At 38.5% G+C, this 23,336-nt stretch overlaps 1 protein-coding gene across 19 annotated transcripts in view; it reads right to left on the bottom strand.

The window, feature by feature from the left end:
- Positions 1-23,336, bottom strand: part of ZNF385B (zinc finger protein 385B) — a 149,929-nt gene that overhangs the window by 33,740 nt on the left and 92,853 nt on the right. For 13 of the 19 annotated variants that reach the window (XM_085552654.1, XM_085552653.1, XM_015868379.3 and 10 more), the window contains one exon: positions 14,985-15,115. The exons of the other annotated variants lie outside the window; for them this stretch is intronic. In XM_085552654.1, coding sequence (XP_085408780.1) covers positions 14,985-15,115 — 131 coding nt within the window. The remainder of the gene's footprint in view (positions 1-14,984; positions 15,116-23,336) is intronic. 19 annotated transcript variants of the gene reach the window in all.

Genomic DNA, 23,336 nt, shown 5'->3' on the forward strand with positions numbered 1-23,336 from the left:
TAACATGGGAAGATGGGAACAGCACTGGAACTTCTAATTGCTACTGAGGCCTTCATTAAGCATAACATTCATGATACAGTATGAATAAAAATTAAAATGAACTTACTGACTCAATTTTTTTTTTTTACTCAAATACTGCTTCAAAGCACATAAAAAGTATTACTGGACTGATCTCCTAACTGTACTGCTCAGAGCAGGAGGCTGGAGCAGGTGACCTCTGAGGTCCCCTCCAACCTCCATTATCCAACAAGCCTCTGTGCACATGCAATCCTCTATACTTATTTAACACAGGAAATGGATTCTGAAAAGGAGAGAGGGAAAATAGCAATTTTCAAGAAAAGCTAAATGCTTATTTTCCAACCTTGCTTTTAAACCACCACAAAAGATAATAGTTCAATTTGCTATAAATATGTATTTCTCTAAAGCTTTACTTGCAGACACAGTGATGATTTTTCCTTTAAAGCATTGTCTTAAGAAAACAAACCTGGCTGTGTAATCCTGGATGACACAAATCACCTATTTGACACTAAGATGACTTACAAAAGGAAGCACAAAAAGTTGAAGATAATACTTTATTAGTTAAAGAATAATAATCAAGTTAGCTACTGCTTCCAGAGTCTCTAAACCTGAAGATCAAGACTGTAATTCTCCCTTGGTACAAAATCATGCTTCCAGAGAAATCTGTGCTGATGAGGACTTCCTCTACACATATACTCACGTAAGAACTCACAAATTTAAGAAAGCACTTTTGCATCATACCTCCAATAATTTGCTATCTAACATTCAAGCCTTACATTTTTTTAAATGTATTTATTTGCACCGAAGCTAGAAAAATTTCTTGCCAGATTTCTCTTAAGCCAAACACATGATTTTGTAAATGTTATCACTAACAAGTTTTCTGGATATAACTTCTAATCAGCTTCTGTCGTTAATTCTGGAAAGAAGAGAAATAATGAGAAGAGAAGAAGAGAAATAATTACAATTTTTAAACGTCATTTCAAATTGACTTATAAATGAGAATGTGCTGTTGCAGTTGATGCAAGAGAGTCTAAGATAAAAACCAAAATAAAATCCCTATTCCTTTTTCCATCTACTTCTAGAATAAAGTAACAGTATCAACTTTAAGTTCATCATATAACAAAAAAAAATGTTTCTCACTTGTACCACTTATTGCATTCTCCTGCATAATACTGTACAATTATACATGCAGATTAAAAGTTTTTCAGCATTCATTTTATAACAGATCTGACGGTCAATATTATAAAATCTATATATTAAATATATATATAATAAAATCTCTATATTAAAATATTTCTATATCACTAGAGAGTAGAATTTTTTTCCTTAGAGTATATGCTTTGCTTTTGACCTTAACTAGCAATTGGCAGATCAAGCCAACTAGAACAAGGCAGTAATGCTGAAAAGTACCTCAATCATTTGAAGTGTCTGAGATCAGTGAGGAGAAATAGCCAAAATACCCACTAGCATCTGCTAGTCAGTTAAACAAAAAAAAAAAAAAAAAAAAAAGGAGAGAAAAAGCAGCAATACTCAAAGACTCCTCTGTGCATACCAGATAGCAATCCACAGCGCTAGCATTAGCAGACACCAGTTCAAAAGCACAGAAAGCAGACTATGCACAAAGTCCTAACTTCAAACAGACGCACAGCACAAGGACAAGCTCCTGAACAGCTCAGCTCCTGCTGCCTCCAGACAGTGCCACTTGGGCTCCCCTGGGAGCAGTTACTGATTCTGCCCAAACCTGATCCTTGCACGTCGCCTGGTCACAATTAGAATTCAAGAAGCACAACATTAACAATTAATAGCTTTTAAATGTATCAGAAACTAGGGTGGATTACAGGATGCTGGAAAAATTAAAGAGTATCTCTATTAGACGATTAACGCTGCAGGGTAAGCTGATCTCAGATCTCTAAACAGAATTATCCTCTTCATTGCAGGGAGAGAGGGAGGAAATTATTTATTGAGGTATATATTAGGAAATGACACAGCACACTTGGTGCAGTTGGGAGCAACAGTATTTAAAGAGCAATTCTGTAAACTGGCTTTATTCTAGAAATAATAACTGCAACTAACAGACACCACAAATAATAAAATGTTGCACTAAGTGGTTTCTGTTACAGTGTAACAATAAATAAATAAATAAATAAATAAATAAATAAATAAATAAATAAATAAATTGTTCCGATAGCCGTAACCAAATTTAACAACTTTTTAGTCTTCTACTTCAGTTCACTTAACAAAACGTTAAATTTAAGATAACTTTCCAGAAAAGCTGGATATACTACTATTTTGCAATGAGTCTCCTAAAAGCCACCCGAACCATTACAGTGAGCAAAGATTAACAGAATCTAGACAGGTTTCAGCAGTAATCTCTTTCTTCTTCTGTTTTCCAATTTCAAAACATGCAAGCATGAGAGACACCTAGAGACAGTCTAGAGCCACTGAGGCTGGTGGTAGTGACTTCAAGGGTACTTCAGAAATGCTGGTGCAGTAAAAAACCCAAAATGACAGAAATGCTGAACTCTACTGCATCTCCTCCTAGCCTACTGTTTTGCTCCTCCAAACAGCCAAACTTAGTGAGCAAGAGAACAAGAGCAGAAGCAACATACATGCCTTTTACGCCAACTATTATCATAGTATTCATACATTTTTTTTCTCAACATAAGTTCTGCAGAACCAAGAATGCTTTCCATGTATTTGACAAATCCCAACAACCTTGTCTCCCATACGCTTTCACGGTCATCTCAAGAATATTAGGAAAAACTCCACACTTTGCACTGAGATCCATTCCCTACAATCTGCTGTGCCAAGAAACATTTTTTCTTCATTACGCCTAGCTCTTTCTAAGACCTGTACCAAATATCTAGTTAACTGTGCATTACTTGATCTTTCTACACACAGAAGCTGTCCCATTCTTTGGAGAACCTTTGTTGTCCTTCTCAGTTCCACTATATTAGTACAAATTCCATGAAGAATTCTGAAGAGATGGATAGGAACCATATCCCATACTCAGTGTGGATCCATAATTAACTCTGAGCTGATGCTTTCATGGAATTACCTATCACAATCTCACAATCATACACAATTCTTAGAGAGAAAAAACAAACAAATTAGAAAAGAAAATTAGAAAAAGAATTAGTACACAGTACTTTGTGAGAAAATATTGTTTTTAATGGTATTGCAAACCCTGAATATTTTAATTAATTTCTACTCAGGTACAATCTCCAGTTTAAAAGATTGGATAAACCCCAATTTATCCGAGCTAAAGTTTTATCTGAGCTGAAGCTTTTGGTTCTTGCCTAGAACCCAGGCAGTCTAATGATAAAGCAGCAAGGCTAAATTGCCTTCTCTACCTAATGACCTAACGCTTTCATTTTACCCTTGGTCCACTTAGCCATTAATTCACACTAAACAAGCATCATACATGCTACTGCAACCACTCCAACAAAAATCTACACATTAAAGCTGTCTTCTCATAACAGCAGCAATAAAGCCCCTGTTTCATGGCACTGGAACTCTGGGATCTCCAAATCACAGTAAAGTTTAACATTGTGACAGGGAATTTATAGCCTACATTCAGTTACCTCTTATCATAACAACTCTCAGGTCAAACTTAGAGTTTTCTGTTGAATATCAGTATCAGTTGTCTGTAACAGAATATCAATAGGCTGCTATAAGAGATTTAATGGAGTATCACTTAACTACTGGACATTAAGAAACTTCTGTACAAACACTGAGAGCAGCCTTAAGGCATACTATGCTGTTCTACTCTAATAAAACAAAATTTTCAACTGTATGTGGAAACAACTGACAATATAATCCAGCGCTTCCCTCTGGCAATCAAAGCTAGCAAACAGTGGCATACATAAATTAGCAATACAAGACAGAAACAAAATAAAGTTCTGGAATTTTTCCAAATGGCTAGACAATCTACTTGTGTGTTTTTAAAAATTATAATAATAAGCAAGCACCTAAGCAAACACCAGCAAACATTCTGAAGATCAGACCTTCCCAATGTCCTTCTGGTCATGAGGCCATATGGGTACATGGGCTCATTCTGTGTTTGTGCTTCAGACATCAGCAAAGCTGAGCAGGTTGCCATCATGCTTAATGGTGATTCACTGAAGCTCATCGCAAATTCTGCCACACACAGCCTTCTACCAGAATGGTGCACATCATGATGACTAAAGCAGTTATGGAAGTAAACAGCTGTACTCAACACAGAGCACATACTTAAAATGCTCACTGTAAAACTAGATACATTGTGGTGCAACATTAGATATACTTGGCAAACATTGTTTTCGTCACATCAGAGAAAGTATTTCTCATTGGGCTAATGCTCACAGCGGTTCACCACTCAAGTGAACACTACACTGTTTCACATTTCCTTGCTTTTTTGCATTACTAGGAACAGCCAAGGCAGCTCTGCTGATGCATACCACTGACTTTTTGTATAGGAACTCGGACAACGCTGTCCACATTTCAGCCCGGCTCACCTAGCACAGAATGCATCCAAGAGATGTATTTCTATATGGCAAGCATGCAAACACTACCTCACTAATTGCAATATTTGGATGTTCAAAAAAAACCAAAAAACAAACAAAAACAAACCAGGGAGATGTAAATGATCATAAAATCATATGAGTTGGAAGAGATGTTTAAAGGCCATCTGGTTCCACTCTCCTGCAATGAACAGGAACACCTACAACTAGATCAGGCTGCTCAGAGCCCTGTCTAGCCTGACCTGAAGTGTTTCCAGGAATGGGGTCTACACCACATCTCTGGGAAGCCTGTTCCAGTGCTTCTCTATCCTTGTAAAAATGTTTTTTCCTTATAAATCTTCCTTCTATTTGTTTGGAATCATTTCTCCCTGTCCTATCACAAAATGATCAGTTACCGAGACAGGAGAGAACTCTTTCCAGATTGCTTACAGCTGATTCAGAGACAAATATTTAATTAGAATACATAATATTAGAAGACAACATAATCTTTTGTTGTAATGCTGTGGTCTAAGTGAGGGTTGCTTTAAACACTTTTTGCTGACTAACAAACCACCATCTCTATTACTGTTATTGTACATTATGCATTTGCATACAGTATAAAATTTGGATTTTGTTCAAGTCAAAACCAAACTTAGATGTGTTGGAACAAGTCCATGATTTTATCAAGAAAGTCTGCCATCTTTCTCTCTTTAAAATGAAAAAAAAAAAAAAAAAAAAAAAAAAGATGTTCTGAGGAGTAGATGCCTTCCCCCAAGTGAAAACATACATAAGCTTGCACTTCTTGCATCCTTTGAGACATGTCTGACCTCAGGGACTAATACTTGACTTCCCTCCCACATGGTTTCCAAAACATAGGAACACTGTACCCTGAACACAAACCTCCCTGAATACAACTCGTCACTGTTTGTCTCTCCACATCTCGATCAATTTGGCAGCAAGCTCCAGCTTCCCGAAGGAAAACGGTGGTTGTGAGAGCCGTGACCCCTGCACACTATCACTAGTCAGGGAGATCAGCCCAAAGGCATTTTAAAGAAAAACAAAAATCCTGCTGTAATTCACTTGCTAACATGTCAGATACTGCAGATACCCATGAAAAGTTGTTGAAATAACAGTTGGTATTTAAAAAATAAAAAAGGAAAGAGAAACCTTTAGAGTTTACATTTCAACATCACTTTTAGTACAAGTCCCAGAGCTGGGAACAGCCTTTTATGTATTAAAAGAGATGAAATATTAATAAATTCAGCTCCATCAATTTCCTTTTAGAGGTTACTGTGGAACTAATTTTATTTTTGAAAATTCTACATTATTTCTGCCAACAGAGCTGCAGGGCTGGAACCCAGGACGTGGGACACTGATTTTCTGTCTCCTGACACTAGCAGCTGGGCTGCTCTTCCTTATGCCTACTCCCATGGCATAATGCAAAGTCCCCTATTGTACTACCCTCTTGTATGTTCCCCTTCAAAGTCTAGCTCACACAGGAAAACGAAGAAGGACAATTTCTGATTCTCTGTGCTTGTATCTGCAATCACAAAGAATACTGAAAGCACTGTCTACAGTAATTTAAAGGCTTATTTTAGTTTAGAAGAAGTCATTACATCTGATTTCTTAAAAAATAAAACATAAAAAATTCTAAAAAAGCATGACAATTTTACAAACTAGAGAGCTTCAGCCTTTCTTATGACAAAATCTGATAATGTGTGGTCAACTAGACCTAAATTTTGGGGGGGGGGGGGGGGGGGAGAAGGACCATAATGGAGTATTCCCACAGCTAACATCCACACCTTGCTTTGCCTGTTACAAAGCACTCCATCTAGTTGTGTCTCACTCAATTAGATTAAAGGGCACCCTAATGTCTGCGTGCAGAGGTACTTGTACACTGCAATCAGATCAGGATTTAACCTTCTCTTTGATAAACCAAGTAAGCTGAATGTCTTAAGCCTCTCATTATAAAAGCCTTGATTCATTTGTTAGTTTTTCCTCTGACTCCTCTTCAGATTTTCAATAAGTCACTGAAGTATAGGCACTAGAAGTGACAACAGTATGCTCAAATATACTCTGTCTTTACCTACTTAATTAAATCTTTCTTTTTTTTTCAAACAAGAAATGCATTAATCTTCCTGCTTCAGCATCAGTTTGGGAAGCCCAGCTCTACATTTCACTGACAGGCTCATTTATCCATCTGGTGAGCTAACACAAACAATTTTGCTGTATATTGACCTAGTCAGAGAGAAGTAGTCAGCTCAAGCTCCACAGCTGGGAGCCCTGTGTTGAAGCAGAGGCTGCTTTCAGTCAGGTTTTCACTTAAAAAATTTAACTTGCAAGAACTTGTCTGACCAAGCTCACTGAGGCCAAGGACGAAGTCTGGCCTTATTGGTAGAATTTTATTTCTCCTAAACCAGTGCAAAATAGTGGCTTAGATCAACATAAATAAAAAGAAAACCATTTTATATTATCTGACTTAAAACCAGGGTTCTTCTGATCTTCTACTCTTCTGTTTGTTCCATCTGTGCATTTTCTAGTTTAAATCAAGAAATTAAAAAAAAAAAACAAACGTAATGTGAGTAATTTCTCTCCTCCCTTTCTCCCCACATAACATGCATAAGCATAGAGATCAAAAGGCTACTGAGAAAACATCTTCTAATTCATTTTTTTCAGTGCTATGACTACTCCCCCCCCCCCACACCCTTCCTTCTCTTCACTCAGATATATTTACTGCACATTAAAAATAAACCCTCGTTGATAAAATCATAATTAAGAAAGCCTTAAAAAAAACTTCTCCAAAAATGAAATGCCATTGTGATTTAGAAATTACTGTGAATTAGAGAATTACTGTGAAAATTACTGTGAATTACAATATTTGATGCCTATAGAAAGGCTTAACTCACAGAAGGAATTGGTGAGGCACAATTAATTACACATATAAAAACTTCTAAATCTGGTATCATCACAGTGATGATACAGATACCTAAAAGGACTGAGTTTCCAAATATGCTCTTGGACAATGAAGTATTCAGGAAGTTTCTGTTTATAATAAATATAACTCTTGAAATAGCGACAGACCAAATCTGAGAAAAAAAACCAAAACACAATAAAGTAGAAACCCAATGGCTCAAATAAATACTTTAGCGATATGGCAATTTCCCACCCCTTTGTGACTCTACCGACTTCAACTGTACTTGTATTATTCACCTGTAAAATGGGGATAAAATTATTTTCAACCTCACAAAGAAAGCAGAAAGGTCCAAATTACATGTTTACAGCTATTCAAAGTCCTCTGGTGGAAGATGCTCTATATCTCCTGTTTATTAAGGTTGTTGCTATTATTCAGAATATTTGGCTGTGTTAAGTTAAATGAATAACACTACCAGAAATACATATTGCCTTCAGATACAGTAAAACTTGTAATATACCCAGAGAACAAAACTATTCTTTTTATGCTATCTATTACCATCTGACAATAAAACAATCTGAATAGGTAAAATAATAGGAAACATTACCTTCCAATAGAATTCTGCCAAAAGACTCAAGCTTAAGAGGTAGCAGCCAGAAAAGCTTAGATAGTAAGGTAGCTTAGATGTGAGGTGAGCAAGATTTCTGATTTTTGCTTTCTTCTTTGAGCCCTTAGACCTCACTCTTTTCTTCTTAGATGTCTGCTTCAGGTTTTACTAGCAGTATGCTTGCTCCCTGCCTATTCCAGAACAGCAATATCACTTGAAACAGAGGTGTCCTGTTAGGTAGATCTTAATTTCCTCTACACATCTGAACCCTGCTAAGAGAGGTTAGAGGCAAATACATGGCCTCAATCAATACTATGAACAGGAGAGAAAAAGAACACAAGACTATTCTTCCAAAATGAAATAGTACTGTTACCTTCCACATATTAAAGATACGTATTTTAAAAGGGGGGTTAGATTTCATATATATATAACCATATATATATATATATATATATATATATATATATATATATATATATATATAAGCATTTGAATATAAGCATATGAAATGGATGAACTTAAATGAGAAATGACTCAGAACTGAAAATTTCATAATTTTAGCTGACAACTGTCACCTGCTCTCCACAGTAACAAATAATAGACTTTCTTCATACAAAAATCAATAATGATGTTTCTGGCTTCAGGGTGTTTTGATCAGTACCACACATGACACAAACAACCTCCACAGTTCTTTTGATTAAAAAACAAAACAAACAAACAAACAAAAAAAACCCCACAGCATTTGGTTGCATCTCTAAAAGAACATTATTTCCCATCAAACCTGCTGAAACAACGCATAATAATGTGTTTGTTTTGTTTCTAAATCCAGGTGAATGAGATGCAAAGCAGACAAAGGGAGAAACCCGTCTTTTCTAATACATGAACAAGAAAGACTGCTCTCCTTCCACAGCCTTCACTTGGGGAAGCATCTGAGCTTTGTCTGTCTTCACTGTGGGACCAGACAGGCCGTGATCACAGCAGAGTGGGCTGAAAGCCCAGCTCTTAGAATAAGCCCCACTCTGGCAGCTGAAATGGGCTGGTCACTGCCTCAGAGCTGGGCACCAGCAGCTCTCAGGCATGCTAACAGTAGACAAGCCTCATGTTATGACTTTAAATTGTAGTGTGCTATTTCTAAATTGTCATAAAAAAGAGGGCATCTAAATTGAAAGGCCAGCAGTTACACACACATAAAGAGCGTGCAACAGGCATTAACTCTTAGCTAAATTCTTGTCATTTATTAAATAATAATGAATTCAGTAATCCTTTTTTTCTCCCAGAGAGCTCGAGGCAGCTGTGAGAGAGGGCAGGAACACTGAGTAACCAGCAGGCTGCATGAGTAGGTGCTTCTGCATTCATCTGACACTTCAGGAATTCAGATTTTATTAAGCTGCTCCAGAGCTTTTCTTAGGATAAGAGACCTTGTAATTAGAAACTACTGGGATCTTTATAAATACAGTGGTGCAATACGTATGTCTTACATTGCAATTTTGTGACTGTGTGCTGTGAGAATAGATGTTTTAGTCACAGCTTATTTGCAAAATATCCTTCAGTGGTCTAATGCATAAAATATTTAAGGCTAACAATCCTCTCACTTTAAACAGGGCTTCCTCGTGCCATAATGAGGCTACTAACTTAAGTAAGGAATTCAGAGATGACCACGGCTTCTTAGCCATTCCCTATGCTGACTGGGAGAAGGAATAAATAATGGCAGAGGTGTCAGGGATACTAAATCCCAGCTTTCTAGGAAGGCAGATGAAACATGCCGCTGAGGACTAGACATTCTGGAGGATTTGGGATTTGTATGTAGAGACTGCTAGGATTTATCTGCAGAAATTGCAGTACTGTAAGGAATAAAGCTGCTGAACTAATTACATCTATCCACAGGTCTCAATTGTTCAGGTTTTATTGTGGAATTCCAAAGCCTCTGCCCTCCTCACCAGTAAATACCTCAGAAAACATAAAATGGTCTCTTTTTCTTCCCCCTTTGTAACATGTAGCAAGCTAATTCTTCATGATGTAGTTCAGTGATTCGGGCTATGATCTGGAAAACACAACCTATGCAGACTCCAGAATAACTGAAAGTGAAGGAGGAGCATTTCTAAGTGCTCCACAAAGGAGCAGAGGAAAACCTGAAGTGCCTTGTGGGCCTGCATTAACTATACAGAGGCTAATATTATATCAACAAGAAAAATAGTGTCAGCTACTCCTCAACATTTAAGTTAATTGCTTAAATTTCTGTGTTCTCTGTCAGTGAGGATAAGGATAAGAATCAAATAGTCATAGAATCATTAAGGTTGGAAGAGAGCATTAGGATTACCAAGCACAACCATCAACCCATCACTACCATACACCTTAACCCATGGCTCTCAGTGCCACATCCTTATCCTCAAACACCTCCAAGAATGGTGGCCCTATCACCTCTCTGGGCAGCCTATTCCAGTGCCTTACCACTCTTCCTGAGAATAATTTTGTCCTAATATCCAACCAGAAAGGTATCACTGTTGTGAAATTTCACATGTTCTCTGAAGCCAAACATTTCTGAGGGAGATGAACGAAGCAGACCCTGCTACCTTGGCACCATACAGAGGGGAGAAGGGGAAATGAAAGCCCATGAACAGGCAGCAAGGGTACAGGGCAGTGGGCTGGCACCAGTCATCTGACTGCACCTCTAGCCCACACCTGTACACAAGGCAGAGGCTCTGGAGTGTGCTCTGGCATGGCAGCAGGGGCTGATATGCAGATCTTGCAAAGTAAACTGAAAGCTGCTGCACCTCAGTGCAGGACCAGAAGCAGGAGAGGCTCCTGGTGCAGGGCAAGAAGCCATCAATACAAGGTACTGTATTCTAATTTGCTTGATTAGGGGCCTTGCAAATATCAGGGAGAGCAAAGGAGAACTGAAAAGGCAGAAACTGAAAATGAGGGACATAACTTAAAGTGCAGGAGAGGAAAGAGCAAATTAGTCTCTGCTGATACTCTTGGGGACAGGCCAGGGATACTTTGTCCAGGCAAGGCTAATGATGGAGGAAAGACAGAGATATCTGACCACATTACCAGTCAGCTACTCCTTCCCTTTCTGCAGCCCATTCCAGCTGGCTCACTTTCCCTGGCAGATGTGAAATACTTCTGGTTCACTTTGCAGTGGAGACCTGAAGTCTAACACAAAGACTTAGCAGAGCCTTCTGTTTGAAGAACAAGCAATGAAGCAGCAACAGGGTCATGTTAACCATGATGAAAGTACAAATGGGCATTTAAAAACCAGTCCTGTTCTAGCTAGATGGGACATATCTTGCTAATGTGAATGCTACAAGAGATAGTATAATCTTTTATTACCCCTGAGGCCATAACAAACTTAGAAGGAAGCATATGAATTGCTGATTATTTTCTATGATGATAGAATCTCAGAAATTGCTGACATTGCTTTTGTGCAGACTGACAGGTCCCTGACTGCACTTCCTGACTGAATCATGCAGTGCTACTCTCATTTCAGGGCAAGGTAGAACGTGTAGCTTTCAGACTTTTTTTCCCTGAGGCCTATATAACCCTCAAAGGGAGATACAGGCAGCAATCCTTTAGTTTGCTTTGTGAGATAAACTCTTGCTTTAAACCACTTTAGCACATACACAGTGATAATCATCTGTGATGTAACCACAACACATTTTCCCTCATTCGGTCTACAAGACAAATGACATAAGAAAATGATTCAGGGAGAAAGAAGAACACAATGAATGAAGCCATGTGGTGAAATCCAGGGTATGTAAAATTCAAGATTACACTATAATAGAAGCACAATGAGGGGACCTAATTAAAACTGTACAGTAATGTTAACTTTCATTTTCACTAACTATGTACTTGACTTTGAAATCTCACAGATCTTAAAGTGTAATCAACAAACAAGAAGTTACATGGTAAGGAACCACTGAAGTTATTTTTGCATGCTATAGAGCTGTATTTATCAATACCCTATTGCACAGCATCCTTTCCAAGTTGGAGGTACCACTCAGGGAACTCCCTACAAAGATGGATCTACTTCTGCTACAAATAAAGCTATTCTAAGTAATATCAGTCCAATATTTGATTCAAATTCTGCATTTTAGACAGAGAAGTATGAGCAATTGAGCAAGAGCTTACAAAACTTGGTGCCAGAGACAGCATGCTGCCCCCTTTAGATCTGCTGCTTGCAGTGCTTCTGAGAGTGCTCTTTTGTGCAGCAATTCATGTTCAGACAGTAAGAGACTGGTCACACCTGTTCTGCCCTGATAAAACTATTTGTGGGTGCTCTGAGAAGCCCAGAAAGAACAGAGCAAAACCTCACTGCTTGGAGTCCTTTGTTCTGCACTCATAAGCTGATCCACTCAAACAAAATGACCTCTTTACTAAGGGACCAAGGAATATATCCAAGAGAATCAGTACAAGCATTCCCTCTCTAATTTGTGCTGTATAATAAGCAAATCCCAAAGAACAAACAAAAATTTACTTGGAGTACAAATAGATAAATACTATTTGTTTTCATGAAAAATAGAACAGAGATATCTTAAAGTAAATCTCACAATTGCATCGAGAAAATAAATTACATCTAGGATAGTCTTCTTTCCTTTCAAAAAGCGTATTCTCAGCACTTTGTCTGAAAGCATATCATGCAGAGAGAAGCAAGCAATCAGAATATGTTCACCAAAAAAAATGGGGGCACCAATGTTTCATCCATATTGCCACACGTTTACAGAATTGAAAACTGTTAATGATAGAAATCTCAGGTAAGCCCTTTTTTTTTTTTAATATGTTTCCATCTAGAAGAGAACTTACTTCGGAAACACAGTAGGGGTGCTCCTTTAAACAGGTTGCTAGCTCATACAATTTACCTCAGTTTTCCTGTTAGTTGTTGTACCAAACTCATCAGAAACCACCTTCCGATAGAGCTTTGAAAACCATTTCTGATGCAAATAAGTCCTCTTGAAACAACACTTCTTTTTCTCATCTTCAGTGAATACAGACAAAGATGAACAGAGGCATGTGCTTGTGTTTTTTCTCAGCCCTAGCAAAGGCAAAGAGACTTAGTGATGCGCACCATGGATGTTGCTGTCTACAGTCCCTGACAAAGTCTCTCACAAGACGTTAATCAGCAGGGCAATTAATGAGTTTAGGGGCAGGCAGAAGGGTCAAGCTGCTCTTCCAATTCTCTATCTTTGCACAGGAAGAATTAAGAAGGCACTTCTGAACACACACAAATGAGGGGTCATGTAAGTTTTGATTCTGTTCACTCAAATTTGATTTGAAACAGTGATTTTGACAATTTCTACATAATCTCCCCACACCTATTGGTATTCACAGTGAAAAGTAGCAAAAACACAGAAACCTATTTGCAAAGGTTGTGCTAAGTTAAAAGGAAAGGATGTGTGTGACAGCTGGTGTTCTCTGTGCCTGTCAGAAGATAACCATAAATAATTTAGTTTTCCAATGAGCATTAAAGTCCATCATAAAAGCTTATTAAGGAAAATCAATACCTACAAGATAAATGGCAAAGTCCAAGAATTAGAAATAGCACAGTACTGAAATGCCGTTCCTCCAAAAGGAGAATTTAAAAATGTGTCTGGAGTTCATAACAGTGCGATTCTGAATAATTACAAGAATTCTAAGGGAGGAAGTAGACAATATTTGCCACTGGCCACAGGCTTCTATTTTAAAAGCCCATAGAACTTTGGAAAGAAGTGACAGGTGTGGAAGATAAAGACTCTAAAAAACAGGCAAATGGAATGTAATCCAGATAAACATAAGGTAGTGTTTACAAACAAAAACAGCCTAAATATCAAAATTAATCTGCCTCTAAAGGCTACCACAACTCAGAAATTCAATAATATCACCACAAAGCAAATAATGGTTGACTACAGATACAGAATCCCTAAAGAAAATGTTCTCTGAGATGTTACACACAGTTTCATGAAAAAAGCTCAGCTATAATACCAGTGCAATTGGAAAGCAGACACATCAATAACCAAATTCTCAATGGTATTGATGATGGATAATGAATGTGAATTGCATCATGTCCAGATGAGACACACTCCTATCTCAGAATTCTAAAATTGTATTGAGTTTTGGCTCCTGCTCTTCTAACATACATGGATTTGTACCTTTCCTCTCTTCGTATACATGCAAGTACCTGTACCCTCCAGATCTGTATACATGTACAACCTCAGGATAGGCTGGTGACATTTGAGAGAAGCTGGCTGATATATTACTGTGCAATCATTCCACACCACCATGTGCTGTAGCACAAGATTAACTTGCAAGCAAGGAAGAAAAAAAAATCCACTTGTTGTACAAACTTCAAGCAGAAGGCAAGTCAGCAAAGGAAAAGAGCAGTAGTGGCTCAGCTAAATACAGTCTGCTGGTGGTGGCAGTGCCCCCCTTCCCCACAACAGTGATTGTCACAGCGCTCATCAGTTCAGGGGCCAGTCTTGGATCAACAAATCACATTCACTGACTCAGCAGAAATGACTCATAACAATTTCCTTCCTGCTGATGTTAACTTACTGATTGCCATCTCATTCCACGCTGAACTAGCTCTGCACACAGAAACAGGATTGGCAGCATGCAAAATGGTGGCTTTGGTGCACTCAATGTGTTTATATCGATGGAGAATCTGAGCCTTACCTACTCAGTTTTTTTCCCTTTAACATCAGCTTTTTCTTTTTTACAGTTCATGGAAACATGTATGCCCAGGTAAAAGCTCAAAATTATTCCACTGCTCATTAAAACTCAGCCATGGGGCTTTTTCAGTGCACAAACAACCACCCCACAGACCAGGTCTGGGGCCCACATACAGCAAAAAGGTTGTGAACAGCATGAGATTGTCACACAAGGGAGCAGTAACCAGCACAGCACACAGTTCTGTTTGTCAACTTCAATACTGAAATGTTAGAACTGGCTTGGAAAGCATTACACTGAAACTAAATGCAGATGCACCTTTACTTACTGTGTTAAAATTTGGGAAGAATCCAACAGCAGAGCTGCTGTCCACAGGGAAGGACATAAAGGGTTTGATATCCAGGGAAGGCTGCATCATCAGGGTAGGTGCACGCACAAGGGTGGGAAGTGCAGTAGTGCCTGCCAAGAGCAAACAAAACCAGCAATTCATAGTATTTTCTTTTCTGCATTACACACAACATAGCTATCTCTTGTTGACAAAACCTCCACAAACAAATAACACACTGAGGTAATAAAGCAGCTCTGCAAGAGTTAATATCATTAAAAGAAACCTATTTCCACATACTACTGATGAGGCAGAGTGCTCTCCTATGGCCACGGATACTCGGACGCTAAAGAGGAGACATATGGTGTATAAATCACCCTGGCAGGTAGAATAAATCCTTCCTAAAGCTGAACTATTCTTCTGCGCCAAAAAGACCAGGATGGGAGCCCATGGAAGTCAGATGCTTTTGCAATTCCTGTTTGCCTATTAGATCAGCTAGTGCAGGCAGCACACGCAAGCTGAAATCCAGAGGTATGTTTCCAAACAGCAAGCTATGTGTTTGTTTTTCCTTCTTCTGATGGCTTCTGTAGCTATCAGGTACTGCACATACATCATTTCACTTAAGATTTAAAAGAATGTCTTTTGTATTACATAGCAATACAAATATTAGAAAACAAACAAATTATCAGCTGGCAACACACACAAACTCAGTTCTTTACATGTACTGAAAAACAACATTTTCTTTCCAGCTCTTTCCCTACAAGCACGGGCTTTGCAGAAATGTACTTGCAAGAGCTGTTACACTTGAGCGCCACCCCCTCAACAAGGCCCCAAAGGACCATGAAGGCACAGATGTCCAAACGTTCATTTACAACTAGCTATCTACTCTATCCACACAATGGTGTGCCTAGCATACTGCTTCCAGCTCTGCCTATGGGAGGGTTTTATTTTCCCTGAAATCATACAAAATAGATTTCAAACAATATTTTCCTCCCTGAAATAGAAAATGAGGAGGGAAAAAAAAAATAAAAAAAAATCAGATTCTCCTTCCTGGGTTGAATAAATAATTCAGCACAGACTGGAGCAGAGACTGGAACACAAGTCTCCCCGGTCTTTACAGGAGGTTGAGTCATTCTCTGACTCTCCCCCAGGCTCTCCCGACAGAATTTCTCCATCATTACCTCCCTCTCCTACTCACAGTGGCCAGCACATCAGCCAGGAACATAACAGTCCTCTGGGGATCTTCTTTGGTCTCAAGCAGAGCCGACACAGTAACTAAGCTTTTTCTCACAGAAGTTGCCTGAGCTTTTTAAACCCAGTTGGGGAGGGGGAAGAAAAGTAAACGAAACAGTTTTTCCTCTTTTCTCCCATAAAATCAAATTGTTTATATCTGTTTGCAAGATACCAAGCAATCCATGTGGGCTGCTGAAGAACCATTAAACATCTCCCTCTTTGTTAAGGACATGCAAAATTCAAGGCAGAGAAATTTTCCTCTTTCTTCATCTCATCATCCTGCCTCCATGGACATTGTTTCAAACCCATCCTCTGGTATCTGAGAGAGAAGAAGAGCACAGGAGGCAGATGGGTCTGCATGAATTTATTGGATAGCCAGACACTTATAACTAGCCCTGAGCTCAAATTCTGTAGATGCTGGAGACACAGACAATTTGATCACAGCTGCAGCATAATAAATGCTATATTCCAGACCAGCAGATGAGTAGCAGGCTACAATCATTCTCTGTTTCTTCTGCAAAGGGTGAAGACAGCAGAAAGGTGGGTTGTTGACAACTGCAGAAAGAGAACTGGACACCATCCCAACTGAGCTGCACAAGTTCAAAGGAAAAATATGTTTGAGATACACTATCAGAAAATATTTTCTCTCTTCTCTGCTATCTCAGTACTTTCATAAATGTAAGCTTTGTTTCAAGTCTTTAAGTCAGTTAAACTCTGTGCTCTGTCCCTGCATAAGCCCCTGCCACCTGACGACTTGGGCTCAAGTTAATTAAGTCAAAGCTTATTCAAGTGGAGTCACAAATGTCAAAAAGCTAAAGGCTGGCTAAGATGCCCACAGTTCCTACTTCATATCCATAATGAAAAAAATGAAAATAAAAATGCACCAACAGGAATGCAGTGTCTCAGAGGATTTAGCCTGAGAAAATATCTTCAACTGCAAAAGCGATGATTATTTCTACTAGCTTGTTCTGAAACAGTAGCTTTACATAATTTAGGTTTCAGAGCTGTACTCAAACAGCAGCTACACTGTATTCAATTACCTAAAGTCCACAGAGTGCAGTCATCAAACTTCTACAAGTTTCTCTTTGAAGTTCAGAAGCAATTAAGATCTACAGAGTTAACAAAGACCTGTCCTCTCTTTGCATATGAAGCTATGGTTATTTTAATTATATTTTACAGGAAAAAACAAACAAACAAACAAAAACAAACAAACAAAAAACAACAACAAACAAACCAAACAGCAACAGCATAGTTAACTTGTCACTGAAGTTTAAAATCGGACTTAAGCTGAGTTTCTGATGCTGTCGTTAACTGAGGTATAGGAAACTGTTGTCATAATTTTTTTTAATTATTTTTTTTAAATTAGAAAACAGTCAGCATGCAATAAAATAGCATTTTTCTTTGTACTCCACAGCTGGACACAGACCATTTCAAACACTTCTGAAATCTGCCCTTAGCTTTGCCATTCATGGTGCTTCTACTGCCAGAACAATACATGGTCAGACTAGGATACATCCAGAATTCACATGGAAAATGTACACACCTACTAGACTGATGAGTGGAGGCACTGATAACAAAAATTTGTTCACTTCTGTTTTGCAGCTTGCTACTGCTACTACTGCCAAACAAATACCAGAGGTCCAACTGGACTAAAGTTTTATTTTCAGAACCACATTTGAAAGCCTCTGGAATAGTAAAGATGACCCACACTACAGGGGGGAGCACTTCATAGCAATCATCCTATTAAATAGGACAGAACCCACTTTCCACCAGTATTACTTCTTCCAAATGCCAAATTGATTCTTACCATCACTCCACCTGATCTGTATGCAGACCTGGGCTAAGCTGGAATGCTGGCACAAGAAAGATGTAGCTGACAAGCTTCATTACCATCATAAATTTTACAGATGTTTACCGTTTCATTAGCATTTTAATGATAAATACAATTTACCATGTCAAACACAGATTGTTTTAAAGTACTTGTGAATCTTTGGCATAAATAACTGATACTTCTAGTAAATTCATTTGTTCATTTCAAGTTTGAAATGTATAAGCACTATTTTACCCCTTTAGAAAAAATAAAATTAAATAAAAGAAAGAGTTACCTATGCACAAGGCATGTGAGCAGAAAACTGCCAGATCCTCAACTGGTCTTTTTTTCAACTGTTGTATAAGAGGGGGGAAAGCAGGCTTTCATGTGAGCAGATAAGTCAAAACATCTCATTTTGTGCAATAGCACAGTCATGGCACAGGCACACATGGCTAGCCTGCATCATGGCTATTAGCCATTGCTCATCCTTTCCAAGCAGAAAAGGTGTTGATTCCAGCAAAACACAAGAGCACAACTGTTCAAACTTGAAAAGCATTCACTTAAGGCCACTACAGAGAAATCCAAAGCCATAGTCAATTCCCTCTTTTCATCACCTTGATATCTTTCCACATCGCTTTAGTCCTAGGACCCAAGAAGTCCAAACTCAAGACAGGAACAGTGAGAGACTAAATCAAAGTATCCTGCTGGCAATCTGCATCCATTTCAGATTGCACATGGTCACCTTTAATGTGTAACCCAACACAGTATTAGGGGATCAACAGGATCTCATCTGATCTGTTAACATCCACCACTACCTACAATAATTAGACTTAAGAAGTGTCAGCACAGGGACACACCATGCTGGCTTTTTCATCCTAGATTTGCCTGACCCTTTTTGGCTACATGGAGCCATGACCACCCAGATCAATGCATAGTTCCCAGCCAAGGAACTTAGGAATCTAAGAACAAATGTTCTTAGGGGATGGGTGAGTTCTGGGGTCTCTCTTCCTTGACCTTTTTAGAGTAGCATTTTGCAAACACTGCTTTGAGCCAAAAGTATCCCTTCAAGAGAGGATAGCAACTTGTCCATTTGGTTTTACACATGTTGGCTGAATTCATTATGTACTGCAACCACACTAAGCACAGTCACCCTGCTTTTAGACTTCACACTGTCATCTCAATTTGCAGACTTTTCCTTCAACACTCCAGAACACTTAAGACCATGTTTGAAATGTTTCAGGGAACAGTTCTGGGAGAATTTTGCATGCATTCATCCATAACCTTTTTCTGGATCTCCACAGCTTTCACTATAGTTTATTAATTTTGTCAGTGCAAGTTTTGAATATTGTCAGAAATACTTATTCAGCATGAGACTAAAAAACAGTTTCATAAACAGCTTAGAGCCAGAGGTAGTACCTAGGCTTTCATATCAAATAAAACTCTCTTCAGCTCTACTGCCTATGCTTTGCAAAAAAAAAAAAAAACAAAAACCAAAACAAAACCCACCAACAAACACAAAACAAACCCAACACCCAACACTTGCCTTTATGCAGTTTTGAATATTGGCACAATAAGATTATGCATAAAAAATAATTAAAAGAAATAAATAAATAGAGCAACCTAGCTAGTGAAACAAACCTCCATAAAAAATGTCATTAGGAATCTTCCCTAGGATCTGATGCCCCCACTCCATCTTGCCCCAGCCATGTTCACTGTGACTTTTTCACTGTAAATGACAGGTAAGATTGGTTGATTGCAAGTAATCACCTCTTCTATTTAAAGTACATATGTGACATCTGCCACCACAGTACCTAACATATCACCCTATAGTGAACAACATTAATATTAATCTTTTTTGCTATGTAACGTTATTGGTTCAAAGGATTCAGGAACTTTCTGCTTTAGTTATTTTAGATAAGCTAAACATGAATTACAGAATCACAGAATTGTAGGGGTTGGAAGGGACCTCTAGAGATCATCGAGTCCAACCTCCCTGCCAAAGCAGGCTCCCTACACCACGTCACACAGGTAGGCATCCAGGCAGGTCTTAAATATCTCCAGAGAAGGAGACTCCACCACCCCCCTGGGCAGCCTGTTCCAGTGCTCCGTCACCCTCACTGTAAAGAAGTTCTTCCGCACATTCGTGCGGAACTTCCTATGCTGTAGTTTCATCCCATTACCCCTAGTCCTATCCCCATGCACTACTGAAAAGAGACCGACTCACCACTATGGCTCCCACACCTCAGGTATTTATAAACCTGGATCAAGTCCCCTCTCAGCCTTCTTTTCTCAAGGCTAAACAGACCCAGTTCCCTAAGTCTCTCCTCATAGGGGAGATGCTCCTGGCCCTTCTCCATCTTTGTGGCCCTCCGCTGGACTCTTTCCAAGAGATCCCTGTCTTTTTTGTACCGGGAAGCCCAGAACTGGACACAATATTCCAGATGAGGCCTCACCAGGGCAGAGTAGAGGGGGAGGATCACCTCCTTTGATCTGCTGGACACGCTCTTTTTAATACAACCCAGTATGCCATTGGCTTTTTTGGCTACAAGGGCACACTGCTGGCTCATGGTCAATCTGTCGTCCACCAGGACACCCAGGTCCCTCTCAGCAGAGCTTCCTCTCCAGCAGGTCCTCCCCCAGCCTGTACTGGTGCATGCAATTATTTCTACGCAGGTGCAAGACTTTACACTTGCTTTTGTTAAACCTCATCTGGTTTCTTACTGCCCAGCTCACCAGCCTGTCCAGCATTACAGAGTCATATGTTCCTGCCCATGCTTAAGACAAACAGCTAAAACAACATTAAGCCCGTGTGAAGTAATTTTGATTTTCTGAAAAACAGGTGTTGATATCAAAAAGTTGTAAGCAAAAGCTATTCTGTAATATCATTAATAATATTTATGAACATTAAAACAAAGTAAATAAATGCAGCATGTCAGTAATTTTTTTTTTCCAGGATTCAATAGAACAAACATTGCTTTCTCGTAATGTGAAATTACGATAAATGAGACTTCTGATAGGGATTTTAGTCTGTTGAAAGTGAAGCAGTAAAGGAGAGATAAGGCTGCTCATTCAGTGGGTTCCCAACTGGCAAATTAACACAATTCTATGAAATATTCACTATCCAGACAATGCAACTTATTTTAAAAAATAACATTGAAGTAGAACCCCGGTATATATGAGATAAGGCATAGTTCCCCTCTGACAATAGGAAAAACGCTAAGAACTTCTGCATCCCCAGGGCACCACCCAAACTAACTCATTAACGAATGAGGATGCAGGCCCTTCGGGGTTGATACGGTTATCACCAGAGGTAGCTACTCATGCATCTTTTAAAGCTTGGAGAGCACACTGAATTCATTCTTCAACATTATTCATAAACTGAGCGAACAGTCAGACCTTGCAATGACTCATTAACCACCTTAAACAGCACAAACCATACATGTCTGGCAAATAACAATGGGTACAATTCTCAAATCTGTTTTGTTGTTATTGTTTTGTTTTTGTTTGTTTTTGTTGTTGTTTTGTTTGTTTGTTTGTTTTTAAGAAGCTACAAGGAAAGGCAGCAAGAGTTGGTGTTGAGCTTATGATGGCTATTCAATAGCCTTAAGGAAGAGCCACCCTGCACAAGCATCTTAACACAAGTTATCAGAAAGTATTAGCCCAGGTCTAATCTCAGAGAGCAACATTTGGATACAAAATGACACACCAAACATTTTCATTCCAGCCTGAGTTTTCTTTTTCAGTGGTTACTTCAAAAAACCCAGAAGCGTTTACTGCAACATACAAAATTACATATATGGGGAGTTCAAGCTCCCCATGATCAAGTATGACTTACCTAAACTAAGTCAGATTATAGAAATAACTCTGCCTGTGCAAATTAAAATGTGATTTCCAGTATGCTAGAAGTTAGTATTTTCATCATTATTTCAAAATAAATGTATTATCAAGATGCGCTGACAGAATTCAGTATTATCCTCTTGTATAAAATCAGATACTGTGAAATAAGGTATGTTTGCTTTTCAAATACATGTAGGATTCCACCAATTAGATCAGTACCAAAAAAATCAATCGAAACCTGATGCTGCTGGAACAAATGGATTTTCTGCCATTTCATCAATCCAAGAAGCCAGCCATTATTTACTTATTTAGTGTTGATAACTACACATAGCTCATTTACAATCAGAAAGAAACATATAGCTATGTGTTGCAAGTTTTGTTGTTGTTTTTTACATTAAGAGGATTGTAAAATAAAAAACATACATGCAAAGCAAGCATATCTTTACGAGACCAGACCACTTCTCAATAAAATATTAGAGACTGACCTTGAATCAGTTTAATGTCTATGAATTTTTAATATTTGTCTAATTGCTCTCCATTTCCAATGCTATACGATTAATGGATGTTCATTTCAATAAGGACAATGTGGACTACATATTGTAGTCTATGCATGCACTTAATACAAAGGCAACAATGAGAAAGCTGATATTTGAAACCTGTATTATAAAAATATTAATTTTCAACAAAAATATTCCCCTAAATCTCTACAGTTAGTACATCAGAATCATGGAGAACAAATATTGATGTTTACCCAAAATGAGGGCATAGAAAAAACTGAAAAGCATATTTCACCCACTATTTTAAAAACAAGTAGATCAAAATAGATCAAGAAAATCCTACTTCCCTTGCAGTTGTGCTGCATTTATAACAGTTTGAAATAACAACTGGAATCCCTGTGGGTTTTGTGTAAAAGAAAGCAGAACAGATGGAATGAGCAGGTAAGTCCAATTATTAGAAATTGAACAGACTACTCTGCATTTTCCTTAAATAACTGTGTTTTAATTATCAGCTCCTAACACTTGGAAGAGCCCTGTCGCTCCCCAGGTTGGCAGAATGTGCGACCCACACCACTGCCCTCTTTCTCCTTTGGTTGCCCCTCTTCCCTGTACTCTTGCAAGCTGAGAACGGAAAAGCTTGTACAATGCCCAGCTTAAATTTTACAGCACCTGTGCTATCTTATTCCACATACAGTCTTCAGTATAGAAATGAATTCTAGAAGCATTATACTGGCATCAAAGCATGGTTGTTGGTGCTGGCTTCACGCCAAGCCTAGGAATTAGATGAATTAAGGAATATGCTTCACTATATTCAGAAGAAATATTCTGGCTGCAGTAGAACAACAACCTTATTATCTATAGATATTACAGAAATACTCATTATTTTTTAAAAGAGTTAACTCTCTTCTGTTAAACTTCTAAAACAACCAAGGTGATTTGTATGACTGGAACACAGAGTGGCACATTACCTCTTAACAC

Source organism: Coturnix japonica, chromosome 7 (genome assembly GCF_054131305.1).
Source record: "Coturnix japonica strain WE chromosome 7, WE-NBRP24, whole genome shotgun sequence".
In the NCBI taxonomy this organism is placed as follows: Eukaryota; Metazoa; Chordata; class Aves; order Galliformes; family Phasianidae; genus Coturnix; species Coturnix japonica.